This window comes from Coregonus clupeaformis, chromosome 7 (assembly GCF_020615455.1).
Source record: "Coregonus clupeaformis isolate EN_2021a chromosome 7, ASM2061545v1, whole genome shotgun sequence".
NCBI lineage: Eukaryota > Metazoa > Chordata > Actinopteri > Salmoniformes > Salmonidae > Coregonus > Coregonus clupeaformis.
In genome coordinates, this window is record NC_059198.1 from 30,877,346 (window position 1) to 30,901,144 (window position 23,799).

The 23,799-nt window shown below is 42.9% G+C and overlaps 1 protein-coding gene and 1 pseudogene across 3 annotated transcripts; both read left to right on the forward strand.

Annotated features, from left to right (window-relative positions):
* The first annotated feature begins 1,500 nt into the window (after positions 1 to 1,500).
* On the forward strand, positions 1,501 to 3,691 carry LOC121570583 (annotated as a pseudogene).
* Positions 3,692 to 4,332: 641 nt separating this feature from the next.
* On the forward strand, positions 4,333 to 23,586 carry LOC121569719 (integrin alpha-IIb-like). 3 transcript variants are annotated; one of them, XM_041880868.2, is made up of 31 exons: positions 4,333 to 4,767; positions 7,141 to 7,271; positions 9,022 to 9,119; positions 9,529 to 9,700; positions 10,061 to 10,110; positions 10,299 to 10,344; positions 10,782 to 10,901; positions 11,185 to 11,229; positions 11,556 to 11,599; positions 11,683 to 11,748; positions 11,927 to 11,979; positions 12,150 to 12,225; positions 12,384 to 12,519; positions 12,848 to 13,033; positions 14,017 to 14,062; positions 14,245 to 14,352; positions 14,897 to 14,952; positions 15,057 to 15,208; positions 15,564 to 15,680; positions 15,840 to 15,907; positions 16,156 to 16,303; positions 16,588 to 16,680; positions 17,209 to 17,288; positions 17,592 to 17,672; positions 18,238 to 18,343; positions 18,592 to 18,744; positions 18,933 to 19,031; positions 19,303 to 19,419; positions 22,256 to 22,357; positions 22,544 to 22,666; positions 22,933 to 23,586. In XM_041880868.2, exons 1-31 carry the CDS (start codon positions 4,595 to 4,597, stop codon positions 23,056 to 23,058), a joined length of 3,171 nt encoding a protein of 1,056 aa, XP_041736802.1. In that variant the 5' UTR covers positions 4,333 to 4,594; the 3' UTR covers positions 23,059 to 23,586. The 3 variants fall into 3 exon arrangements, with proteins under 3 accessions (XP_041736802.1, XP_041736803.1, XP_041736804.1); XM_041880869.2 differs by having other exon boundaries at positions 4,334 to 4,498; XM_041880870.2 differs by lacking the exon at positions 4,333 to 4,767 and adding an exon at positions 6,627 to 6,666.
* Positions 23,587 to 23,799: the final 213 nt, after the last annotated feature.

A 23,799-nucleotide genomic window follows, 5' to 3' on the forward strand; every position in this document is an offset into this window, starting at 1 on the left:
AGTGGTAAGTACTGAGGGGCACTCAAAGCTGTTTTAATCAGGGGAGTGGGGGGGGCATAAAGGAATTCTTTGTCAGTAAGGAACTAAGACAGGAATGCAAGAGAATGGGGAGGCAAGGTGACAAGGAGACAAAGAGGAATCAGTACAGATGATGGAGAGATATGACAATGGAAAGATGACTAATAACTGAAGGACAGCAGATTCTACACTAACTCAATTCATCTATATACTGTATTTCATTGCACAGTATCTGCACAGTAGGGTACAATGAATCCCAGCTAACCATTCTTAACTTTTGTTCTAGACTGAAGGCTACCTTTTAAGATACCCTCCTCATGTTTTTATATGAAGAACATTTCACAAATGCATGCCTCAAGTTTCCCCTTGTTAACACACACACACACCAATTTATACTTTGTATAGTCTAAAGGGTCATACTGTACTCTCCCCCTTTTCCGTTGTATGTATAATGTCCTACTATGACATTCCCTGTCATCTACATTCATCCCGATCTCCACATGTTGTTATATTTTACACAGTTGTCCGCTCTGTCCTGACTCAACCAGCCTCAGGTACTGTATCAATTTCCATGACCTTGGTAGGAAGCTATCTCTGCAGGGGAATCTCAGTATAACTGTACTGCCATTGTTCCTAACGGACCTTCACATATTTTACTGTGGTCGTTTCTAGTTACCCCACCCTCTCTTAGTCACCCTGTTACAGTAAAACTTCCCTGGGCACTCTGAGGTGAGAGAGCTCCCTTTTGAGGGGATAGAAAATGCCCCTCTTGGCATCCTTTACCTGCTACGCCGGCTTAAAATGCTGTATTTGGCTTGTTTTTGGTTGGACAGAATATATAGTATCTTGTTTAGTTTACTTAAAATTACATAAATTGATCCTACATTTTGATTGACCCCAGGTCAGGAAAGTACACCTTTTGGATGAATCCCAGGGCACCACTAACTGCAAATCAGTTAGTTGGCTTCGGCTTGTTCAGCTCAAACCTCAGCAACACTCCTCTTCTACCTGAAAGATAGAAAGCTTCAGGTAACCCTATAATCCTCTGTGGTGAAGCACTTTTCTTTGAGAAACAGAGGCAAGGGTGTATGTGAGAGAGTTAGAAGAAGGGAGAAGGAAGTGACCCCCCCCCAGCTGCAAAGAGAGACCAGAAGCTAGCGACCCCTAGCTAGTGGCCCCTCATTACCTATGGGTAAATCTGTGGCCCCCCGGAAAGAAGACACCACTCGACATTTACCGGCAGCCATCTGAGAGTACGGGAAAGCAGAAAGCCAAAACATGCATTGGCTAAGCTAAGCCTCCCCACCTCCCCTCCACCCTTACCCACCTACAGTACACATCACAATACAAGCAGTATACTGAGGGGACAGGTAAATAATCTCAGCGGGGGAAATAAAAGGCCACCTTCCTGATATATGCGTCACACAGCGGTAGGTGCCCCCTCTATATAGGTTACCATTGCAGTCTGTTGTGGTTGTTTGGTTCTGCTGCTGCTGACTACTGGATGTGTTTCATGGCAGAGCAACAAACAAACAGAGAAACAGGACAACAGAGAGACAGAGATTCATTCATCCATCATGCAAGTCCTTTCCAGTCTGGTGTTGGTTCTGAAGAACATTTGGACACTCTCCTTCCTCCGGGACCTTCTGTGTGAATTTGTGGGCACTGCCCTCTTCCTCTTCGCCAGTCTGGCCTCGGTGGTGCTACGGCCCCAGCTTCCAGCCTGGGATGGTAGCCTCTCCAGTCCCACCAGTGATCATCATCTCCATGCCTTGTCCTTCGAGTCAGACCCATCCTCTCTCTCGGACACCCAGCCCCTCTCAGAGTGCCACCCTGACCCCCTGCATGTGGCCCTGGCGTTTGGGACCTCTGTGGCTGTGGTATCTGTGTGCCTGGGTCCTGCTACCTCTGGAGGAGGGGTCCACCTGAACCCGGCTGTGACCCTGGCTCTGGCTGCAGGACTGAGGGTGAGCCCCTGGAGAGCTGTCCTCTACGTGGGGGCACAGCTCCTCGGTGCACTCTGTGCCTGTGCCCTCCTCATGGGAATGGTGCCTGCCCCGCTCAGAGGGCATTTGGGGCTGAACGAGGTGAGTCACGTCTGATTCATTTTTATTTGATTCTAGGTTGTAGTGAAGTATTGTTTTTCTGTAGTATTATAGCTTCCGAAAATACATTATTAGAAACGTTTTGCCAAAAACGTCTTTGTATTTTTGTATGGGCTTAATTGATTATGGGTGTTGTAAACATTATCTATAAAATGTTTCTTTTTCCAGGTAGCCTTGGGTGTCCACCCATGCCAAGCCTTCTCAGTGGAGACAGCCATCACCTTTCAGCTGGTAGTCTGTGTCCTCACTACGTCTCGACCCAAATCAGCCTTCCACCTCCTGGGTCCTGTAGTGGTCGGCTTGTCTGTCACTTTGGGAAATCTAGTAGCGGTAAGGAAGATGACAGATCCTATTTATGTTAGTTTAAATTCTGTCTGACCACAATAGAGTTTCTATGGGTAATTTGATGGATTTTGTCAATTAAAACATTTTGTAGATCTTTACATTTGTCCTATGTCTTATCTTTTGATTTCATGCCCCCCTTTCTCTCGTATTATCCCTCTCTCTCTTTACCTTCTACCTCTGACCAGATTGGGTACACTGGCTGTGGGATGAATCCTGCTAGGTCTTTTGGTCCAGCTGTGGTCACTTTAAAATTTCATAACCATTGGGTGAGTCTGGCCAAACACAAGTTGACTATCTCTCATTGTGCTCCATGAAAATTTCAAAAGTATATTGACGCTATTTACTAACATCACACCACAGTGCACACATACAAATCTACTTACAAAAAAAGTATCTCTCTCCTCTGCAGGTGTATTGGGTGGGGCCGTGTGTGGGGGCGGTACTTGCTGGCCTACTACATGACCTGGTGCTCCACCCACGTTGGGGTTGCCCTGGCGACTGGTTGGCTGAGTTTAAGGAACTGTTTCCCAAGGATCCACTTAAACAGCCCACCATCTTGGAACACACAGTGGAGTAGAGATGGAGGCAGTTCTCTTACCATTTTCTGACCATTGATCAAAGGTGACCACACACCATTCTCTGATATCTGACCACTCGCCACTGGTGTACACAAGTGGCCGTGCTAGCTGGGTCCATCGTTGAGTACCACTGAATGAAGAAACTCAAAATGTGTACACATCTACAGTATTCATGCACATCTACAATGTAGCTATGATAATATACTCTGCTGTATTCTCTGGGAGACTGCTCTCTCCTCTCTTTTCCTGACTGTACTGGCTAGTTTCCTTTCTGGCTAGTTCTGCGATAGAACTGAACAAAGCACTAATCCACCATCTCAGGTTCTTCACAATCATGTTGTTTGTCAGCTTGACTTCATTTTGTGCATCTTTGTACCTCTCTGAGGTGTTGAACCATCTGTAGAAGCAGATAATTTAAATTCAGACCAAAGCCTAGACATTTTAATGAGTGTCCAAGGGGATTTCATTCAGGTCAGTTAAAGTACGGGTACAGTTCTTCAACCAGCTGTGTAATCATTCACATTATGGGACAGATCACTATGATATGTGTTTTTATATACCACAATCATGGGGTTTGTCCTGTTATACATAATTCAATGACAGCTGTATGACTCAGTAAAATGTTCTTTATTATAGAATTAATTCTACATTTGTTTTTCACTAAATTGAAACAGAGCATTATGTTTTTCATGTCCTCTGTGCAAGAGTTTATTAAAGATGAAAACACCAAACTTATGAGTCGTCCTACCGTGGGTTCAGGGGAGGGGAGTGTAAAGTGAGTGTGAAGCTACAGGAGTCATTTTGTGTCAGGTCCACTTACATTTTTCCATCTGTTTCCATTGTCATGCCCTGGGGAGGACTCATCTGGGAAGGAAGGGATTGGGTTTAATCTCTCAAACCCAGCAACCCCGCCCTGTGTGTGTCTGTATATGTGTCTGTGTGTGTCTCTGTCTGTCTGTCTCCCTCTCTCTCTCTCTCTTAACTGAGAGAAAAAAATAGAAAAAATAGTATTTGGATCCACATCACGATAGTTTTATACCTTGGTTATGCACGCTCTTGAATCGTGTACTTAATACAATGTTTTTTGTTTTTTTTCATTTATGTGCTATGAAAGACATTGTTGACAAGTTAATATAACACTATAAATATATGTGCCAATGTGTGTGAGAGCTGCAGTTCTGTTCTGACAGACTCACATCTCTTCACTTCATTGCGCAAAATATTATCTGCAAAGTCCTATCTGCAGGAAACAGAGTTTCCATATTTGGTGGCATACACTCCACTCACCACAATGCTATGAGAGCTGCAAAGAAATTTCGTTTAGCAAGAAAGAAATCCTTAAAGAACTCTGCACTATCTATGACAGCCCTCTCGATGTGACTGTGTAAGTTCCCTGCCTTGCGGAAACAACTGAAGATGATAAGAATTACTCACATAGGAAGAACACATTTGGTAAGAAATTTGGATTACAGTTTCACTTGCAGTGAGGGAGCCTTCCTTTTAGGTGAAGGAGTTGACGTAGAGACAAAAGCGGTATAGCTGAAAAAGATGGAGGAACACCGGATTCATATGATAATACAAATGATGGGTCTCCTGCTATTTGCTCTCCCACATTACTCTGACACCTTAAATCTAAACCTGGTTAACTTCACTGAATTCTCTGGCCCTGAGGGAAGCTTCTTTGGCTTCTCTGCAGATTTCTATCAGTTTAGCAACAACACGTGAGTATTGCAATGTACTATTTGGTAAGTTTTGGCTATGCTTCATTCAGTAGGGTTTGCATAGTTTTTATGGTATCTGTAAACTACACTATATATACAAAATTATGTGGACACCCCTTCAAATTAGTGGATTCGGCTATTTCAGCCACACCCGTTGTTGACAGGTGTATAAAATCGAGCACACCGCCATGCAATCTCTATAGACAAACATTAGCAGTAGAATGGCCAACTGAAAAGCTCAGTGACTTTCAACGTGGCACTGTCATAGGATGCCACCTTTCCAACAAGTCAGTTTGTCAAACTTCCGCCCTCCTAGAGCTGCCCCGGTCAACTGTAAGGGCTGTTATTGTGAAGTGGAAACATCTAGGAGCAACGTCTCAGCCACGAAGTGCTAGGCCACACAAGCTCACAGAACGGGACCGCCGAGTGCTGAAACGCGTAGCGCGTAGAAATTGTCTGTCAGCAGTTGCAACAATCACTACCGAGTTCCAAACTGCCTCTGGAAGCAACGTCAGCTCAATAACTATTCGTCGGGAGCTTCATGAAATGGGTTTCCACGGCCGACAAGCCACACACAAGCCTAAAATCACCATGAGGAATGCCAAGTGTCTGCTGGAGTGGTGCAAAGTTGGCCGCCATTGGACTCTGGAGCAGCGGAAACGCGTTCTCTGGAGTGATGAATCACGCTTCACCATCTGGCAGTCCGACAGACGAATCTGGGTTTGGCGGACGCCAGGAGAACGCTACCTGCACCAATGCATTGTGCCAACTGTAAAGTTTGGTGGATGAGGAATAATGGTCTGGGGCTGTTTTTCATGGTTCGGGTTAGGCACCTTAGTTCCAGTGAAGGGAAATCTTAATGCTACAGCATACAATAACATTCTAGATGATTCTGTGCTTCCAACATTGTGGCAACAGTTTGGGGAAGGCCCTTTCCTGTTTCAGCATGACAATGCCCCCGTGCACAAAGTGAGGTCCATACAGAAATGGTTTGTCAAGATCGGTGATGAAGAACTTGACTGACCTGCACAGAGCCCTGACCTCAACCCCATAGAACACCTTTGGGATGAATTGGAACGCCGACTGCGAGCCAGGCCTAATCGCCCAACAACAGTGCCCCACCTCACTAATGTTCTTGTGGATGAATGGAAGCAAGTCCCCGCAGCAATGTTCCAACATCTAGTGGAAAGCTTTCCTCTTAAGGATCTGACAGTTTTTTTCAATTTTCGCCTAAAATGACATAACCAAATCTAAATGCCTGTAGCTCAGAACCTGAAGCAAGGATATGCATATTCTTGACACCATTTGAAAGGAAACACTTTGAAGTTTGTGGAAATGTGAAATGAATGTAGGAGAATATAACACATTAGATCTGGTAAAAGATAATAGAAACTAAAAAACATGCGTTTTTTTGGTTTTTTTGTTCCATCATCTTTGAAATGCAAGAGAAAGGCCATAATATAATATTGCAGTTTAGGCGCAATTTAGATTTTGGCCACTGGATGGCAGCAGTGTGTGTGCAAAGTTTCAGATTGATCCAGTTTAGTATTGCAATACTGGACTATTTTGTATCAAGTCTGCCCAAATGTGCCGAATTGGTCAATTGATAAATTTTCAAGTACACAACTATAGAGAACATACAACAATTATATGGTAATACAAAATGTAAGTTTACACACTCCCAGGAATGTCATACATGATGGATCATTAGCTTATACACTAACTTTCACACATCTAGATGGCCGGGCGGGGTTGGTGTGGAGCCAGAGACAGCAGGGGTTCAAACTGTAGAACTCAGTTCCTACATTTGAATCTAAAAATGGATTTGATCAAAAAAAACTATGCTACATTTTATCCCTGGGACCCTTAGGATGACAAATCAGAGCAAGATTACTGAATGTAAGTACATTATTTACCTTCAGAGGTGAATGTATCAAACCAGTTGCCGTGATACGTTTTTTGTTGTTGTGCACTCTCCTCAAACAATAGCATGGTATTTTTTCACTGTAATAGCTACTGTAAATTGGACAGTGCAGTTAGATTAACAAGAATTTAAGCTTTCTGCCCAAAGAAGACATGTCTATGTCCTGGAAAGTTTGCTGTTACTTACAACATTCATGCTAATCACATTAGCACATTTTAGCTCAACCGTCCTGTATACGGGACACCGATCCCGTAGAGGTTAATGCCCATGATTTTGGAATGAGATGTTTGACGAGTAGCTGTCCACATACTTTGGGTCATGTAGTGTATATGCTGGTATTACTCTTATATTAAATTGGGTAAGTTATGTGGTGTTTGAATGGCTTTTCATCAGATGCTTGTCTGAAATCCCAGAGGTTATTTTAACCCTATTTTTTTTCTGTCCCACAGCATCAGTGTTGTGGTTGGGGCCCCCAGAGCCAACACAAGTCAGCCAGGAGTCACTGAGGCGGGGGCTGTGTATCTCTGTCCCTGGGCACAGACAGGAGGCGCCTGTACTACCATGACCTTTGACACAAAAGGTAAACATTTACGTATCAACAGTCGAATTCATGCATTGCTCTATTTTTTACTGATGCTGTAGCATACTGTAGATCAGTAAGTACAATACAAGTCAAAAGTTTGGACACACCTACTCATTCAAGGGTTTTTCTTTATTTGTACTATTTTCTACATTGTAGAATAATAGTGAAGACATCAAAACTATGAAATAACACATATGGAATCATGTAGTAACCAAGAAAGTGTTAAACAAATCAAAATATATTTTATATTTGAGATTCTTCAAAATAGCCACTCTTTGCCTTGATGACAGCTTTGCACACTCTTGGCATTCTCTCAACCAGCTTCACCTGGAATGCTTTTCTAAAAGTCTTGAAGGAGTTCCCACATATGCTGAGCACTTGTTGGCTGTTTTTCCTTCAGGCTGCGGTCCAACTCATCCCAAACCATCTCAATTGGGTTGAGATCGGGTTATTGTGGAGGCCAGGTCATCTGATGGAGCACTCCATCACTCTCCTTCTAGGTCAAATAGCCCTTACACAGCCTGGAGGTGTGTTGGATCATTGTCCTGTTGAAAAACAAATGATAGTCCCACTAAGCGCAAACCAGATGGGATGGCTTATCACTGCAGAATGCTGTGGTAGCCATGCTGGTTAAGTGTGCCTTGAATTCTAAATAAATCACAGACAGTGTCACCAGCAAAGCACCCCCACACCATCACACCTCCTCCAGGCTTCACGGTGGGAACCACACATGCAGAGATCATCCGTTCAGCTACTCTGCGTCTCACAAAGACACGGCGGTTGAAACCAAAAATCTCATATTTGGAATCAGACCAAAGGACAGATTTCCACCAGTCAAATGTCCATTGCTCATGTTTATTGGCACAAGCAAATCTCTTCTTCTTATTGGTGTCCTTTAGTAGTGGTTTGTTTGCAGCAATTCGACCATGAAGGCCTGATTCACGGAGTCTACTCTGCACAGTTGATGTTGAGATGTGTCTGTTACTTTAACTCTGTGAAGCATTTATTTGGGCTGCAATCTGAGGTGCAGTTAACTCTAATGAACTTAACCTCTGCAGCAGAGGTAACACTGGGTCTTCCTTTCCTGTGGCGGTCCTCATGAGAGCCAGTTTCATCATAGTGCTTGATGGTTTTTGTGACTGTACTTGAAAAAACGTTGAAAGTTCTTGATTTTTTCCAGATTGACTGACCTTCATGTCTTAAAGTAATGATGGACTGTCATTTCTCTTTGCTTATTCGAGCTGTTCTTGCCATAATATGGACTTGGTCTTTTACCAAATAGGGCTATCTTCTGTATAACCCCCCTACCTTGTCCCAACACAAGTGATTGGCTCAAACGCAGTAAGAATGAAATAAATTCCACAAATTAACTTTTAAGGAGGCACACCTGTTAATTTAAATGCATTCCAGGTGACTACCTCATGAAGCTGGTTGAGATAATGCCAAGAGTGTGCAAAGCTTTCATCAAGGCAAAGGGTGGCTACTTTGAAGAATCTCAAATATAAAATATATTTTGATTTGTTTAACACTTGTTTGGTTACTACGTGATTCTATATGTGTTATTTCATAGTTTTGATGTCTTCACTATTATTCTACAATGTAGAAAATAGTAAAAATAAAGAAAAACCCTGGAATGAGAAGGTGTGTCCAAACTTTTGAATGGTACTGTAAGTAAAGTAGGTATTTATTTATTCTGGGCTCAATTACAAAAAAGGTTGACAAACTGAGCTGTCTGATGTAAATACAGGTGATGAGGTTTATCCTCACCAGAATTTAGGGATAAGGTCTTCAAAGTCCCACCAGTGGTTTGGAGCTACTGTGCGATCCTCTGGAAACTACATTGTGGTGAGTTTTTCCAGCCATTGTGGCACAATACTCTTCCCACTCTCTCTGACTCTTTGTATTCTCATAAACCTGTCACTCATTGTGTTGTGAGTCTGAAGGCCGCTGTATTCAGTCACTGTGCAGTATAGAATGCATCAGATATCGATCCTCTAAATCTTTTACACATCCCCTCTCCCTCCCTCGATTTATTTTATTTCCTCTCCCACTGTCATTCTCCCTTTATCATTATGTTTCTACCAACCACTGACCCCCTCTCTCTTTCGACCAATGTTATGTTTGTATGCCTCTGCTCATTCTCTAAATCCCTTTGTTTTACCCTTCTATTTATCTCTACATCACTTTCCTTCTCCCCCACTTTCTCTTTCTCTCTCTCCTCCCGTCTCTCTCTCCCTCCCTCACCCTGCGCCAGGCCTGTGCCCCCCTGTTCCACTGGAACGTGATAGACGTGGGTGAACGTGACGAGGCCCAGAACACTCCAGTGGGGAACTGCCTAGTGTTGAACACACTGACGGGGAAAACGGTTGACTTCTCCCCCTGCAAAGAAGTCATGACGGAGAAGGTTTACAAAGCCCTGAAGTACAGTAAGATATATTAGTCATGCCAGTAGTACCTGTACAGTACAGTAAGAGGTTCCTCTGTTGTCCATTCAAAACTTAAAGGCTGCATTTATGCATTCAGCCCAATTTTGATCTTTTACCACTAATTGTTATTTGACCAATCAGATTGGGCAAAAGATCAGAATTGGGCTGCCTGTGTTAACGCAGCCAAACAAGCATCCAGTCAGAACCGTGGTGGTAATTTAGTATTATTCTCACTGCTATGCCTCAAAACGACTAGGGTATTCCTTCTTAAAATAGCTGACTTCCTGTTCACAAGTTTGCCTGCTGGTCTTTCTTTCTACTCTGCGTGTTTTCATCTTTAATCCTAATCTTGATTCTCAGATAACGACAGACGATACTGTGAAGTGGGATTTAGCTCCGACATAACAAAGGTGCCCACACTCCAAACTTTTTCTTTTTGATTCATATAATGTTATATATTGCACAGTAATGTAGCAGAATAGATCAGTAATGGTTAGATTCACATAGTTTATGATATTTTAAGGTAGTAATTACACCAACAGTGTTATGATACCATCTATAACAATAATTTGATTTGTTTCTTGCTGTACTATTCTAGGAGGGAAGACTCCTTATTGGTGCCCCTGGAGGCTACTACTTTCAAGGTAACATGTGTCATCTGGTGTTCGGAGTGTGTTAACAAACTTATTAGCCTGGTTAAACCAGATTGAACCATTCACTGAGGTAAAACAGTGATGAGTGCAGCGTTCAGTCTGGTTTAACCAGGCTACAACATGGTGTCTTCCATAATTGCATTCATCAACACTCCTAGGTAGAATGTGTACATTAATAGCCCTGTTATTAGGATGTCTCTGGGAAGATAATGGTTGATGATGACTGAGCATGATGAATTATCATATTACTAGTCTCGGAAATCCCAGACCTAGAGCAACAGCATGTCAGAACATTGTTAATGTGGGAGGCAACCCGTCTGCTTTATTTTACTAATATCACTGTGGAATATTATGAAATAAATACGTATAAACATTACTAAAGTGTCTTCCCCAAATGCTGATTGCGGTGCTTAACCTTTCTGTTGCAGGTCAGATCATCAGTGCAGGACTGCTTGACATTGTCAACAGTGCCAAGAGACAGAATGCCAAACCTTATGTGGCAGGACAAACCCATTCCCCTGAGACTGGTGGATACGATCATTACCATGGTAAGAGGGTTACACTCAAGACTTGTGGTCTAAAGCAATTGTTTTCAAGCCTCTTCTCAGAGACGCCCAGATGTTTCACAATTTTGTTGTAGCCCTGAACTAGCAAACCAAATTCACCTAATCAAGGGCTTGATGATTAGTTGACAAGTTGAATCAGGTGTGCTACCCCGAGAAGATGTTTGAGAACCACTGGCCTAAAATATTCAGTCCAATGATATTCAGAGACATTCTCATTAGTTCAATAAACCAGAAAGGTTGATGCGTTACACTGGTTCGCCAACAGGGTATTCTGTGACCACTGGCGAGTTCACTGGAGACTCAATACCAGGTGAGAAAGTTTCCGTCAAAAGTGTCCACACAACCAGATAATTACTAGCCTGGCCCAGTTTGTACTATCATTCCAACTCATTGTCATGCCAAGCATTTGTTCATGTTTGGCATGACATGGAATGGCAAGGAGTGTAATGTTAGCACATGGCACAGACTGGTGCCCAGGCTAGAGAATAACTTCCTACACTTTATGTGCCTGGTAGTGATAGTGACAGCTGTACAAACCTTCAAACATTTGTCGGTAAGATACAAAAGGTTGAAACATTTCTCAATAATTAATGATTGTGTTTTAAATCCAGTACAAGTATTTATTTTCTGTTTCAGATTATGTGGTTGGGGTGCCTAATGACCGCAACACAGCAGGAACAGTAAGGGCTCCCGATGGCGTTTTGATAATTTACTTTTCATTTATTAGAGAGTGATCTAAGCTAATGTTTTGGTTTCTATCCAGGTCAAAATCTATAATGGAAATGCAATTAACTTTTTGGGAGTGAAACACACATTCTTAGGCTCTCAGGTGAGACTATACTTACATAACTTACATCATACTTTATTTTGATTTACTTGTTTACAGGAGAGTGATGAAGAAGTGATCACTATGTGACATCATGTCTATACAGATAGGCCTATGTGTTGATATCTGAGTGATGAGCGATGTAATCCACTCAAAACCACATGCATCTTTCATCTTGCAGGTGGCCTCTTACTTTGGCCACAGCGTTGCAGTGACTGATATTAACAATGATGGGTAAGTAAGTCAGAACTCTCTTACTTACTTTTTTTTGTCCTTGATCATTGAAGTATCAAACATGAATTTACCACCTGATAACATCTAAGCCACTGGTCGCTGGTTTGCTGTCTTGAGGAACCATGAAAAAGAGCTCAAATATCCAGCCGTTCTTGCTCTGTCTACTACAGACGAGATGACATCCTAATCGGGGCGCCGCTCTTCATGGAGCGTGTGTCGGGCCAGCAGTTACAGGAGGTGGGCCAGGTGAGTGAACACCTGATGAGCCCTGGGTGGTCGAAATGTTATCAAATAAATATATCACATGGGAGCATAGTGCGCAGTCTCCATTCACCTTTTATTAACCATTTTGTTTATACCCAGCACCTGCTCCGAGACAATGGATGTGTGTAATCCTTTCCCAGGTGAGTGTGTACCTGCAGAGAGAGCGCTCCACCTTCCACTCCAAGCCAGACCAGAAGCTGACAGGTTCCCACGTGTACGGACGCTTTGGCAGCACCATCGCCCCCCTCGGTGACCTGGACAAGGACGGTTTTAACGGTGAGGCTCTGATATACAGTAATTTGACTTTTAGTACATGCATCTGCCCTTCTACTATAGTAACTGCCTCAGGGGCAGCAGAATCAGTAGTATCTGGTTGTCTGGGTAACTTAACCAAGGAATATTATTAAATGTGAAAATATCCTCCGCAAAACACTTTGTTTCTGATAGGAGATTAATCTTTGATTTCATGATTCCCTCTTGAAATGCTCGATTTTCTAATGGTGGGGAATGGTTTTGTCATAGCAGTCTTTCGATGCACTCTGTCCATGGATTACTCATCACTATTAAGCGTTTCTCTCTCTCTCCCTCTCCCTCTCTCTCTCAGATGTTGCTGTGGGAGCCCCATCCTCAGGCGTTGAAGGGAGGGTTTTCATCTACATGGGAACTAGCAATGGACTGTCTCCCCAGTATACCCAGGTCATTGAGAGTCCCTTCCAGTCCCTAGGCTCTCCAGCACAGTTTGGCTTCACCCTGAGAGGGGCCGTTGACATTGATTCAAATGGCTACCCAGGTTAGTCTGAAAACAAACTCTTCGGAAACTGTGGGCTTGCTTACCTTGATTTAGAAAATATGTGTATTTGATTATATTTCGGTTATACATGTGTTTTGACTAGCCCAAAAACAAGATTTGAGAAGTTATGGAACAACAAACCTTACTCCGCCAACAATTCCCAACAATCTCCTCAACAATGTCCCTACCTCTCTTGTCAAGCCACAGTGTCAATCCTGCCAAGACCACTTGGAGATGTCAAACTGTACGATCACTTGGAGGTCACTCTGTTCCCTTACGACTCCACTATCAGCCTCCACTATCAGCCTCTGACGCAGCCTTGTGCTTTTCGTTGTAGCTGACTACTACCCAAGGACATATTGCCACTGCTTAACAAAGTCCCCGTTCCTTTCAGTCCCAGTAAAAACGTCCTCTGACATGTTGTTTGTCTCCCGTCCCCCTGGAGGCGAAGGCACATTTCTCGGACACACAAGAGAAAAACAGAAAGGTCACTCATCCAGTGGAGTGGCTGACATTTGTCCGGGGAGAGCACTAAATGGAGATACATTTGGTGCCCTGGGGTCCCTTGGAGACTAGTGAGCTACTCTCAACACAGCAATGGTTTTTGATGTGCAACACCTCTGGCTTTTAAAGACACTCATGGCACTCTTTGTCTCTTGTCTCCCCAGTGAGGTCGTTACAGTTCAACTCTTTGAGACAAACTGGTCACTGTGAAAACGATTTCCTTTTTTTTTCAGCTGACCTCTTTCCCTGAAAATAGTTTTGTTTCTTAGGAGTCGCCGTGATATGAAAGCAGACGTCCTGGCTGTTAGCAAAGGGCAATCAATCCCATGGACTATTTTTGTGACGCTTTCATGAGAAAGTGCTATCGATCATGTATATCTTTTTTTAGAAGTTGTTTCATGACCCTATATTTCTTACGTTTCAAGGCTAGAAAAATAAGAGCTTGCAACTTGTTACTATGAATCTTTGTTGCCTCACAGATCTAATTGTTGGTGCATGGGGAGTCAATAAGATTGCTGTGTACAGGTAAAGTAGTGTGAGATAAACAAACAGTTTATATGTTACTTTAAATTAACTCGAGAAATGTTATCTATAGCAGGATTAACATTTGCATTCACAATGTACCCACAACGTCTATTCAGTGGAATGAATGTCTATTAGTATTCTACAATGTCTATTTTTTCTCTGTTTGTGTGGGGTTGAACCAGGGCTCAAGCCGTGGTGATGGCCAAAACCCAACTCTCCCTCTACCCTGACTTCTTGAACCCAGATGTGAAGGAGTGTGAGCGCCCCACCACCAACGAGCCTGTGGCCTGGTAAAGATTATTCTCATACCAGAGTATCATACCACTAGTGTGGGCATTAAATTAACCATAGCTGCGGGAAGTAGTTTGGGGGTGGGGGTGCTGCGTTGATTCTTATTATTTCATTATTGTATTTTTTTAAGGGTGGGGAGTGCTGAAAAAAGATTTGTGCCTGCACTACAGACGCTATATCGGTCCGCTAATAGCACTATTAACGGTCCAGTGCAATACTTTTTGAACAAATATTTAAAAGTCAGCACCCCTACTTCCCGCCGCTATGGCATTAACCCAACTCACCTCTGCTGCAGGAATGTTTGTGTATTTTTGGCCAACTGGGAAGAACATTTCTGATGGACAAATGTTGGTGGGCACGGCAAGCATGCACATGTTGGCACTATGTAGAATTCCTGTAGTATCCTAAGTGCCGAACACATTATTGAGATGTGTGACATGCCTGGACAGTTCCTGGTTGTGTTAGACTGATCTTTCCCATGATGATGTGTGAATTTGTTCTTGTAAATTCAGAATGACATTATGACTGTCTCTCTCCTTACAGCTTCACAGTCATGATGTGCATTAGTGTGTCTGGCCACAGCATTCCACAGGAGATAGGTAGGAGATGCATACTGAAGTCATTGATTCCTGTTGAAACATACACCTTCTCTTTGAGTTTGAGTTTTCTGTTTGTTCAAGATACTGTAAATCCACTCTTGTAGTTCTAGATGCAGAGCTTCAACTGGACAAGATGAAACAGCCAATGGCCAGGAGGACCCAGTTGCTGCAGACCAATCTGCCCCAAGAGTATTTCCAGCTAACCATTCAGAGAGATGTGGGAGTGGTCTGCAGGAACCAAACTGCTTACCTAAGGGTGGGTTGCTTTTGACAATTTAGCCAATTCATAGGCCTGTATTTTGTTTATAGAGTATTACAATGGTCAGTGCTCAAAACCTGAATGTTGCAGCATTGTTCTTACCAGGCTGATGCCTCCAAGTGGCCATTCACTGAAGTGACACTACAACAGGCTCCAATACTATTAATAACCTCACAAACATGTAGTGAACACTGCCATTGTCAGTGGCTACAGACAAACCTGAAAGGGGAGTAGATTGATATTGTCTTAACACAACATGATCCACTAAACTGCAGTAGATTTTTACTGAATTTAAATTGAATTAAGGGTAAATTGCATCAATGTCAGTACTGCATCCTGTCTCTCTTTCCAGCATGAGTCAGAGTTCAAGGACAAGCTGAGCCCCATCTTCATCTCCCTGAACTACAGCCTGTCCAACTCCAACTCCCAGGAGGCCATGCTGCATGGCCAGAGAGCTGTGGTCACACAGGTGACATCACACATTATATTCTAAATGTATTAATACATTTTAGTTTGCAAAGGAATAACATTTTATAAGTGGTGATTACACAGTTGTAACCTATGAATTAGCCTACGTGTTTCTTTGTTTTGGTATACAAATGTGTCTATGTGTCTGTGTGTTGTACAGACCAGGATCATTCTGGACTGCGGAGAGGACAACATCTGTGTCCCTGACCTGAGGCTGACTGCTGAAGCGTGAGTGTCAAACTCCCCTGAGGTCCACATCACTTAGTAGTGTCATCTGTTTTCTTGGTCAATCTACATTTTCAAGACTTTTAACAAGTGAGATCTCATGGGATCAGTGTGCTGGAAAATAGGGTTACGTTATTTGTACTACGAACCATGCAGGTAACGGAATATCAGGGAAATTATTGTCTAGTTAGAGCATTTTATTCCTGTCTACTATACAACCCTTTACGCCTCTACCTTTGACCCATCCTCAGAGGTACCGACCGTCTTCTGATAGGGGATGACCACCCTGCCCTGTTGGTCATCACAGCGGAGAACAGAGGAGAGGGGGCCTACGAGACCGAGCTGGAGATAATCCCACCAACCAACACACACTACCAGAGTATGGTGACTGATAGAGAGGTGACTGTCACTCTCCTGTTCATAATAAAAGGGAATTGTTAATAGAGTGATATCAACTGTCCCACGCACGTGACCTGCAGGAAAAACTCTGAGCCCAGAGTTTTGCTGGTCAGGTTACGTGGTCAGCATAACCTACTGGCTCTACGTAAAACACACTGTCTGCATCTGAAATGGCACCCTATTCCCTATTTAGAGCACTACTTTTGACCAGAGCTTCATGGGCCCTGGTCAAAAATAGTGCACTATATAGTGAATAGGCTGTCTGAGTTTGCCATCTCTCCCAGGGCTTCAGCAGGTTGATCTGTGCTCAGAAGAAGGAGAACCAGACAGTGGTGGTGGTCTGTGAACTGGGGAACCCTATGAAGCAGGGCCAGAAGGTAACCACCATGTAATTATAGTAAAAGTAAATACCCTTGAACGTGCCTTGCATCTCCTGTTTCTGTAGCATGAGGCAGCTTGATGGACAGGACACTAATCTATCACAGGGCCTTAACCCCAATCTCCTTAATGCTGTCTGAGTGCCAAGCAGAGACTCATCGGGTCCCATTTTTACAGTCTGTAGTATAACTTGGCCGGGGATCGAACTCCCAACCTTCCAAACTCTGGCCGGACACACTGAGTTGGCATAGAGTTACATCTAAAATAATAGTAATTCAATAGGATTTCTGTGGTAACCACTAACCATAGCTAGTGCTAGGGGAGAGGTGTGAATGTGTTACCGAGACATGTCACTGTGTGCTCTGGTTTCCTGTGAATGTGTGAAAGCATCAAGAAGGCTTCCGGTCGTTCTGGGTCTTCGCTGTCAACGGACGTGGATGACATGTGACTGTGTGTTTACAATAGCTCTGTTGTCCTGTCAGTCTGAATGATACAGTACAGTATGTTCTTCTCTCTGTCTGTCGTAGCTCCAGGCCGGTCTGTTCTTCAGCGTGGGGAACCTGGAGGAGGTGGAGAGCCAAGTGTCATTCACATTACAGATCAAAAGGCTAGAACAACACTTTCGTCCCGTCTTGTGATTTTAATGCCCTCAATGCCCCCAAGGCATTGTTTTTATGGTTTTTATGTAACATTTGAATGTGAGAATTCAAGATAATATTTAGTGTAGAGTGATCAACACAATGTAAGGCATATTTAGAGTCTCTGAGATACACATGGTTTACATGCTGGTTAATCCAGTCGTCTGTATTTTAGACATTCAAGGTGTCAGCTGAAGGTTCATGGCTTTTCTAATGAGACAAGGGAAATGTTCAACACTCATTCAGCTTCTCCATTCCTTTATTATCTCTAGCAAGAACAGCCAGAACCCTGACAGTAACGTAGCCCATCTGAGGATTGATGTCAGCGCTGTGGCAGCTCTGGAGATGCGGGGGTGGGTGGGCCTTCCTTCATTCTCCTCCAATTCTCCTCCAATTATCATCAGAGCCATAAACTGTGCTGTTTTGTGCTACCATGGAAACGAGCACTCCTCCTGTGACCTTAGACACACTTGCTGTGTGACAATTCAGAGCTGCCTTGGCAGACTAGTAGCAGACTGAATATCTAATATCCAAAAGGGATTAGTGATGTTTGCCATTGGAAGATGTTGTCCAAATGCGAGCTTATTACAGTACAGTAACAGCATGGTTTCCTCTTGTCCTTGTAGTTTTTGGCTTTCCCAGGACACGTAGTTACTAATTATCACCAGGGCTATTTAACTATAAGACCAAAAGGTGCAAATTAAGCATCCTGAAGCAGTCTCATCCCTATATCCCACTGAGATCAGTTAGAAACGTGGCAATATATTGGATCCCGGATCGGCTGTCTGTGCTGCCATGCATGACAACAACCATATAAGCATTGGCAAGACAGCAAAAAACAATCTGGGACCAGGCTAGTGTTATCAGTGTTGTCCTCAGCGTTTGATCCACCCTTGTAGCCTGTTGTTTTTTGGACAGGGGCTCCTCTCCACCTGAGTGTGTCCTGCCCATTGCCAAGTGGGAAGAGAAGGAGCAGCCTGCTGACCTGGAGGAGGTTGGCCCACTAGTGGAACATGTCTATGAGGTAACCTTATTATGGTTTACTCAGGTTCACTCAGTGATTCACTCAGAAAAGAAACAATGCATTTAAGACATTTGTCTCTCTGGGGTTGGTGCAGTTTCAGGCCAAAATGCGTAACATCTATTTGAAGAGTCCATAAGGCCCTTATAGAGTATGTTTTGTATTCGTTATGTCATATTTATACAAAGACAATGAGATCCAACTTAGTGAGTGAAATCTGAAAGCATGTGTTTTTGTGTTGAAACACTCAGTTGAGGAACCTGGGTCCGAGCACGGTCAACGCCAGGGTGGAGGTAGAGTTCCCCACCCGTCACCATGGAGACTTCCTGCTCTATGTGTTCGCCAACGCCTCTGAGGATTTCCTCACCTGCCACACTGACTCCCCTGACATCGACCCATACCAGGTGAGAGAGGTAGCCATGTTGTGGCCCTGCAGTGTGCCAGACAGCAAATCTTTCTATAGCGGGAAAAATATGTTTTATTTAAAAGGAAATCACTATTTTATTTTATATTTGCCTTAAATAGAAGCAAAACCATATGTTCTATTCATTCTTTTCATATGAAATTGGAGTACACTCTTCTGTTTTGGCAGTTGGTGAAGACTGGGAATGCTACTGTTGGTACAGTGTACAAGGTCAAACAGAATGAGGTGGCACGGCCGGAGACACAGCGCAAAGAGACCGTTCACGTGGTAAACAAGTGTCGCCTCATAATGACATGCATCAGTGTACTTCTGACAGCAATACAATCAAACTGTCTTGTCTTTACTTGATGCTGTACAGTAGGCTAGTACCACTTTGCTGCAATTTCAGTGACAACTTGCAATATTCTGTATATGCCACAAGAGGGGGATGTACAACAAAATATTGCATCTCTCAGGTGGATGGGGACATTCCATTGATGTGTTATGGGGGAAACAAGTTGACTCAGTTTGGTGTGGTCCTCTCTCGATTTCTCAACAGAACTGCACCAGTGGAGATACCTGTCTGAGGTTTGTGTGTGAGGCCACAGGTCTGGAGAGAGGCTGGAGCGCTGTGGTGAAGGTGATGTCCCGACTCTGGGTACAGACTTTCCTGGAGGTGAGTGAGTGAGTGAGTGAGTGAGTGAGTGAGTGAGTGAGTGAGTGAGTGAGTGAGTGAGTGAGTGAGTGAGTGAGTGAGTGAGTGAGTGTGTGAGAGAGAGAGAGAGATCCAAAACGGAGATGTATGGGTAAACCACTTCTCCAATCTTTTTGGCCCTATAACAAAGAACAAACAGAAAAAAAATATACATGATCAAATGGAAATCTTAGAATCAACTATTAAAGACTACCAATGAATGAACTACAGGACAAAATACAAACCCTCCAACCCAAAAAGGCCTGTGGTGTTGATGATATCCTCAATTAAATGATAAAATATACAGACCACAAATTCCAGTTGGCTATACTTAAACTCTTTAACATCATCCTTAGCTCTGGCATCTTCCCCAATACAGGACTGATCACCCCAATCCACAAAAGTGGAGACAACTTTGACACCAATAACTACCGTGGGATATGCATCAACAGCAACCTTGGGAAAATCCTCTGCATTATCATTAACAGCAGACTAGTTAATTTCCTCAGTGAAAACAATGTACTGAGCAAATGTCAAATTGGCTTTTTACCAAATTACCATACGACAGACCATGTATTCACCCTGCACACCCTAATTGATAAACAAACAAACCAAAACAAAGGCAAAGTCTTCTCATGCGTTGTTGATTTCAAAAAAGCTTTTGACTGGCATTAGGGTCTGCCATACAAATTGATGGGAAGTGGGGTTGGGGGAAAAACATAAGACATTATAAAGTCCATGTACACCAAACAACAAGTGTGCGGTTAAAATTGGCAAAAAACACACACATTTCTTTACACAGGGCCATGGGGTGAGACAGGGATGCAGTTTAAGCCCCACCCTCTTCAACATATATATCAATGAATTGGCGAGGGCACTAGAACAGTCTGCAGCACCCAGCCTCACCCTACTAGAATCTGAATTAAAATGTCTACTGTTTGCTGATGATCTGGTGCTTCTGTTACCAACCAAGGAGGGCCTACAGCAGCACCTAGATCTTCTGCACAGATTCTGTCAGACCTGGGCCCTGACAGTAAATCTCAGTAAGACAAAAATAATGGTGTTCCAAAAAAGGTCCAGTTGCCAGGACCACAAATACAAATTCCATCTAGACACTGTTGCCCTAGAGCACACAACAAACTATACATACCTCGGTCCTCTGTAGCTCAATTGGTAGAGCATGGCGCTTGTAACGCCAGGGTAGTGGGTTCGATCCCCGGGACCACCCATACGTAAAAATGTATGCACACATGACTGTAAATCGCTTTGGATAAAAAGCGTCTGCTAAATGGCATATTATATTATAAACATCAGCGCCACAGGTAACTTCCACAAAGCTGTGAACGATCTGAGAGACAAGGCAAGAAGGGCCTTCTATGCCATCAAAAGGAACATAAAATTCAACATACCAATTAGGATCTGGCTAAAAATACTTGAATCAGTTATAGAACCCATTTCCCTTTATGGTTGTGAGGTCTGGGGTCCGCTCACCAACCAAGAATTCACAAAATGGGACAAACACCAAATTGAGACTCTGCATGCAGAATTCTGCAAAAATATCCTCAGTGTACAACGAAAACCACAAAATAATGCATGCAGAGCAGAATTAGGCCGATACCAGCGAATTCTCAAAATCCAGAAAAGAGCCGTTAAATTCTATAACGACATAAAAAGAAGCGATTCCCAAACCTTCCATAACAAAGCCATTACCTACCGAGAGATGAACTTAGAGAAGAGTCCCCTGAGTAAGCTGGTCCTGGGGCTCTGTTCACAAACTCAAACAAACCCCACAGAGCCCCAGGACAACAACAACAACACAATTAGACCCAACCAAATCATGAGAAAACAAAAAGAGACTTACTTGACACATTGGAAAGAATTAACAAAAAAACTGAGAACTAGAATGCTATTTGGCCCTAAACAGAGAGTACACAGTGGCAGAATACCTGACCACTCTGACTTACCCAAACCTGAGGAAAGCTTTGACTATGTACAGACTCAGTGAGCATAGCCTTGCTATTGAGAAAGGCCGCCGTAGGCAGACCTGGCTCTCAAGAGAAGACTATGTGCACACTGCCCACAAAATGAGGTGGAAACTGAGCTGCACTTCATAACCTCCTGCCAAATGTATGACCATATTAGAGACACATATTTCCTTTAGATTACACAGATCCACAAAGAATTCGAAAACTAACCCAATTTTTATAAACTCCCTTATCTACTGGGTGAAATACCACAGTGTGCCATCGCATCAGCAATATTTGTGACCTGTTGCCACAAGAAAAGGGCAACCAGTGAAGAACAAACACCATTGTAAATACAACCCATATTTGTGTTTATTTATTTTCCCATTTGTACTTTAACTATTTGCACATTGTTACAACACTGTATATATATACATAATATGACATTTTAAATGTCTTTATTCTTTTGGAACTTCTGAGTGTAATGTTTCCTGTTAATATTTATTGTTTATTTCACTTTTATTTACTATCTACTTGACTTGCTTTGGCAATGTTAACATACGTTTCCATACCAATAAAGCCCTTAAATTGAAATTGAATTGAAATTGAGGAGAGAGAGAGAGAGAGAGAGAGAGAGAGAGAGAGAGAGAGAGACTGACTAACTAACTTGGGGGCCTATAGCATATCACAGTGACATCGTTTCCACACAATTTTTCACTATAGCTACATTCATAGGTGCAAAGTAAAAGCTCTCCAAGACAGCTCTGCATCAAATTGAGATAGCATTTTGTATGATCTTACCTCTTTGACATCATTCTGTAATGATTATGAAACCCTCATTCTGTTTCCCCTAGAGGCCCTATGAGAATTATGTTCTCCACTCTACAGCACGCTATGAGGTTATTGATATGCCCTCTAAGATCCAGCCTAAAGAGCTGCCAAGTGGACAGGCTGAGGTAAAAAATTTACCAAAGTTTCCCCTTTTAACTTTTATTGGTGTGTAGACAACATTTATTTACTAATTAAGTAATTGACTTACTTGAGGCATATACACAACCATATCTCACAAAGCAACCATTTCTTCAGTACTCATTGGAAAAATGAAATTGGAGCCAGTTGACCATCTGTGTATGTGTGTGTAGATCCAGACCAGTGTGGTGTGGAGAGCTCCTGATGGAGAAAAGGAGGTGCCGGTGTGGTGGATCATTGTGGCCGTGGTCTCTGGCCTCTTCCTCCTCGCTCTGCTAGCTCTGATCTTCTGGAAGGTAATGTACTGACATAGTTTAAACAGCAGGTGGCGCAGGATTGGGCCCATAACTGGGTAGCGTTTAGAAGGTGCTACTCAGCTATCATCTAAGTATTGATCAGTCAGTCTTTTTAAATTATATGTTTTTCTCAAACCTGTAACTATTGTTTTAAATGGTGACAATGTAGAGGGGGCATAAAGGAGAATGTCCTCAGTGACACACAAATGAAACCGGAATCAGGATACAATATGTGGAAATGTAAATGTTTTGTGTCTATGCTTCAGGTGGGGTTCTTTAATCGCAACCGTCCCCCATGTGATGATGATGATGACGATGCAGAACAGCTAGCTGGTGCTGGACAGTCTGAATACGCTGAGATGTCCCCAAACACAGAGGACAAGCAAGCATAAACAACTACTGTATCACCCTGGAAACCCTGGTGTTTTATGTATTTATTTGATTTGACACAGACGCCAACACTTTTTCTGAGTGTTAAACTGTTTCACATGGTTTGTAAATGTTGCTATGGGCTTCTTGTTTTACTCCCTATAACTGCAAATTTTTTAAAGATGCACCCTAAAGATGTTTTTTAAAGGGTATCTTGCAGCTATTGCATTTTGTAATAGAATAATCATATAATCTTGATTTAACACTTTGTGTCCTTTTGAAGCCAAACTGGCATTCCATTGTTCACAGAAGGGATATCCTTGTTAGTGTGATGGCATCGGCCTGCTCGCTAAGTAACCATTGTGTTGGGGAGACCATCATGACTCACTGAAGGCTGAGCCAGCTTCCTGTTATTGTAAAGGAGAGAGGGTAGAGGGGAGACCCTAGAGTGACAATAACACTCAGACCAGGCAATTCTGTGTTTATGCAGCCCATGTAAAAAGAATAAGAAATAAATACCCAGATATGGCAAGAAGGGTGCAGTACTTATACCTATTTGTGTGTTTTTGTTACACTGACATTTTATATGCATTTCAATACAAATGCAAATGAATAGTGCCTATTGTGCATGCAAACAGATAGGTAGCCTACTTTTAAGTGAAATGGAACACTGTGTGCTTACATTGTAATTACACTGTCCTCCGAATTTGGTTTGAGATCTTACTTATCAGGGCCCATAGACATTCATAGGGGCCCATCTGTGA

Excerpts from the sequence above, each read along its gene's own strand:
- LOC121569719 (XM_041880868.2), top strand. The coding sequence starts at position 4,595 with ATGGAGGAACACCGGATTCATATGATAATACAAATGATGGGTCTCCTG. Across the intron at positions 12,520-12,847 it reads GGACAAGGACGGTTTTAACG|ATGTTGCTGTGGGAGCCCCA; the intron begins GTGAGGCTCTGA and ends TCTCTCTCTCAG. Across the intron at positions 14,353-14,896 it reads ACCAACGAGCCTGTGGCCTG|CTTCACAGTCATGATGTGCA; the intron begins GTAAAGATTATT and ends CTCTCCTTACAG.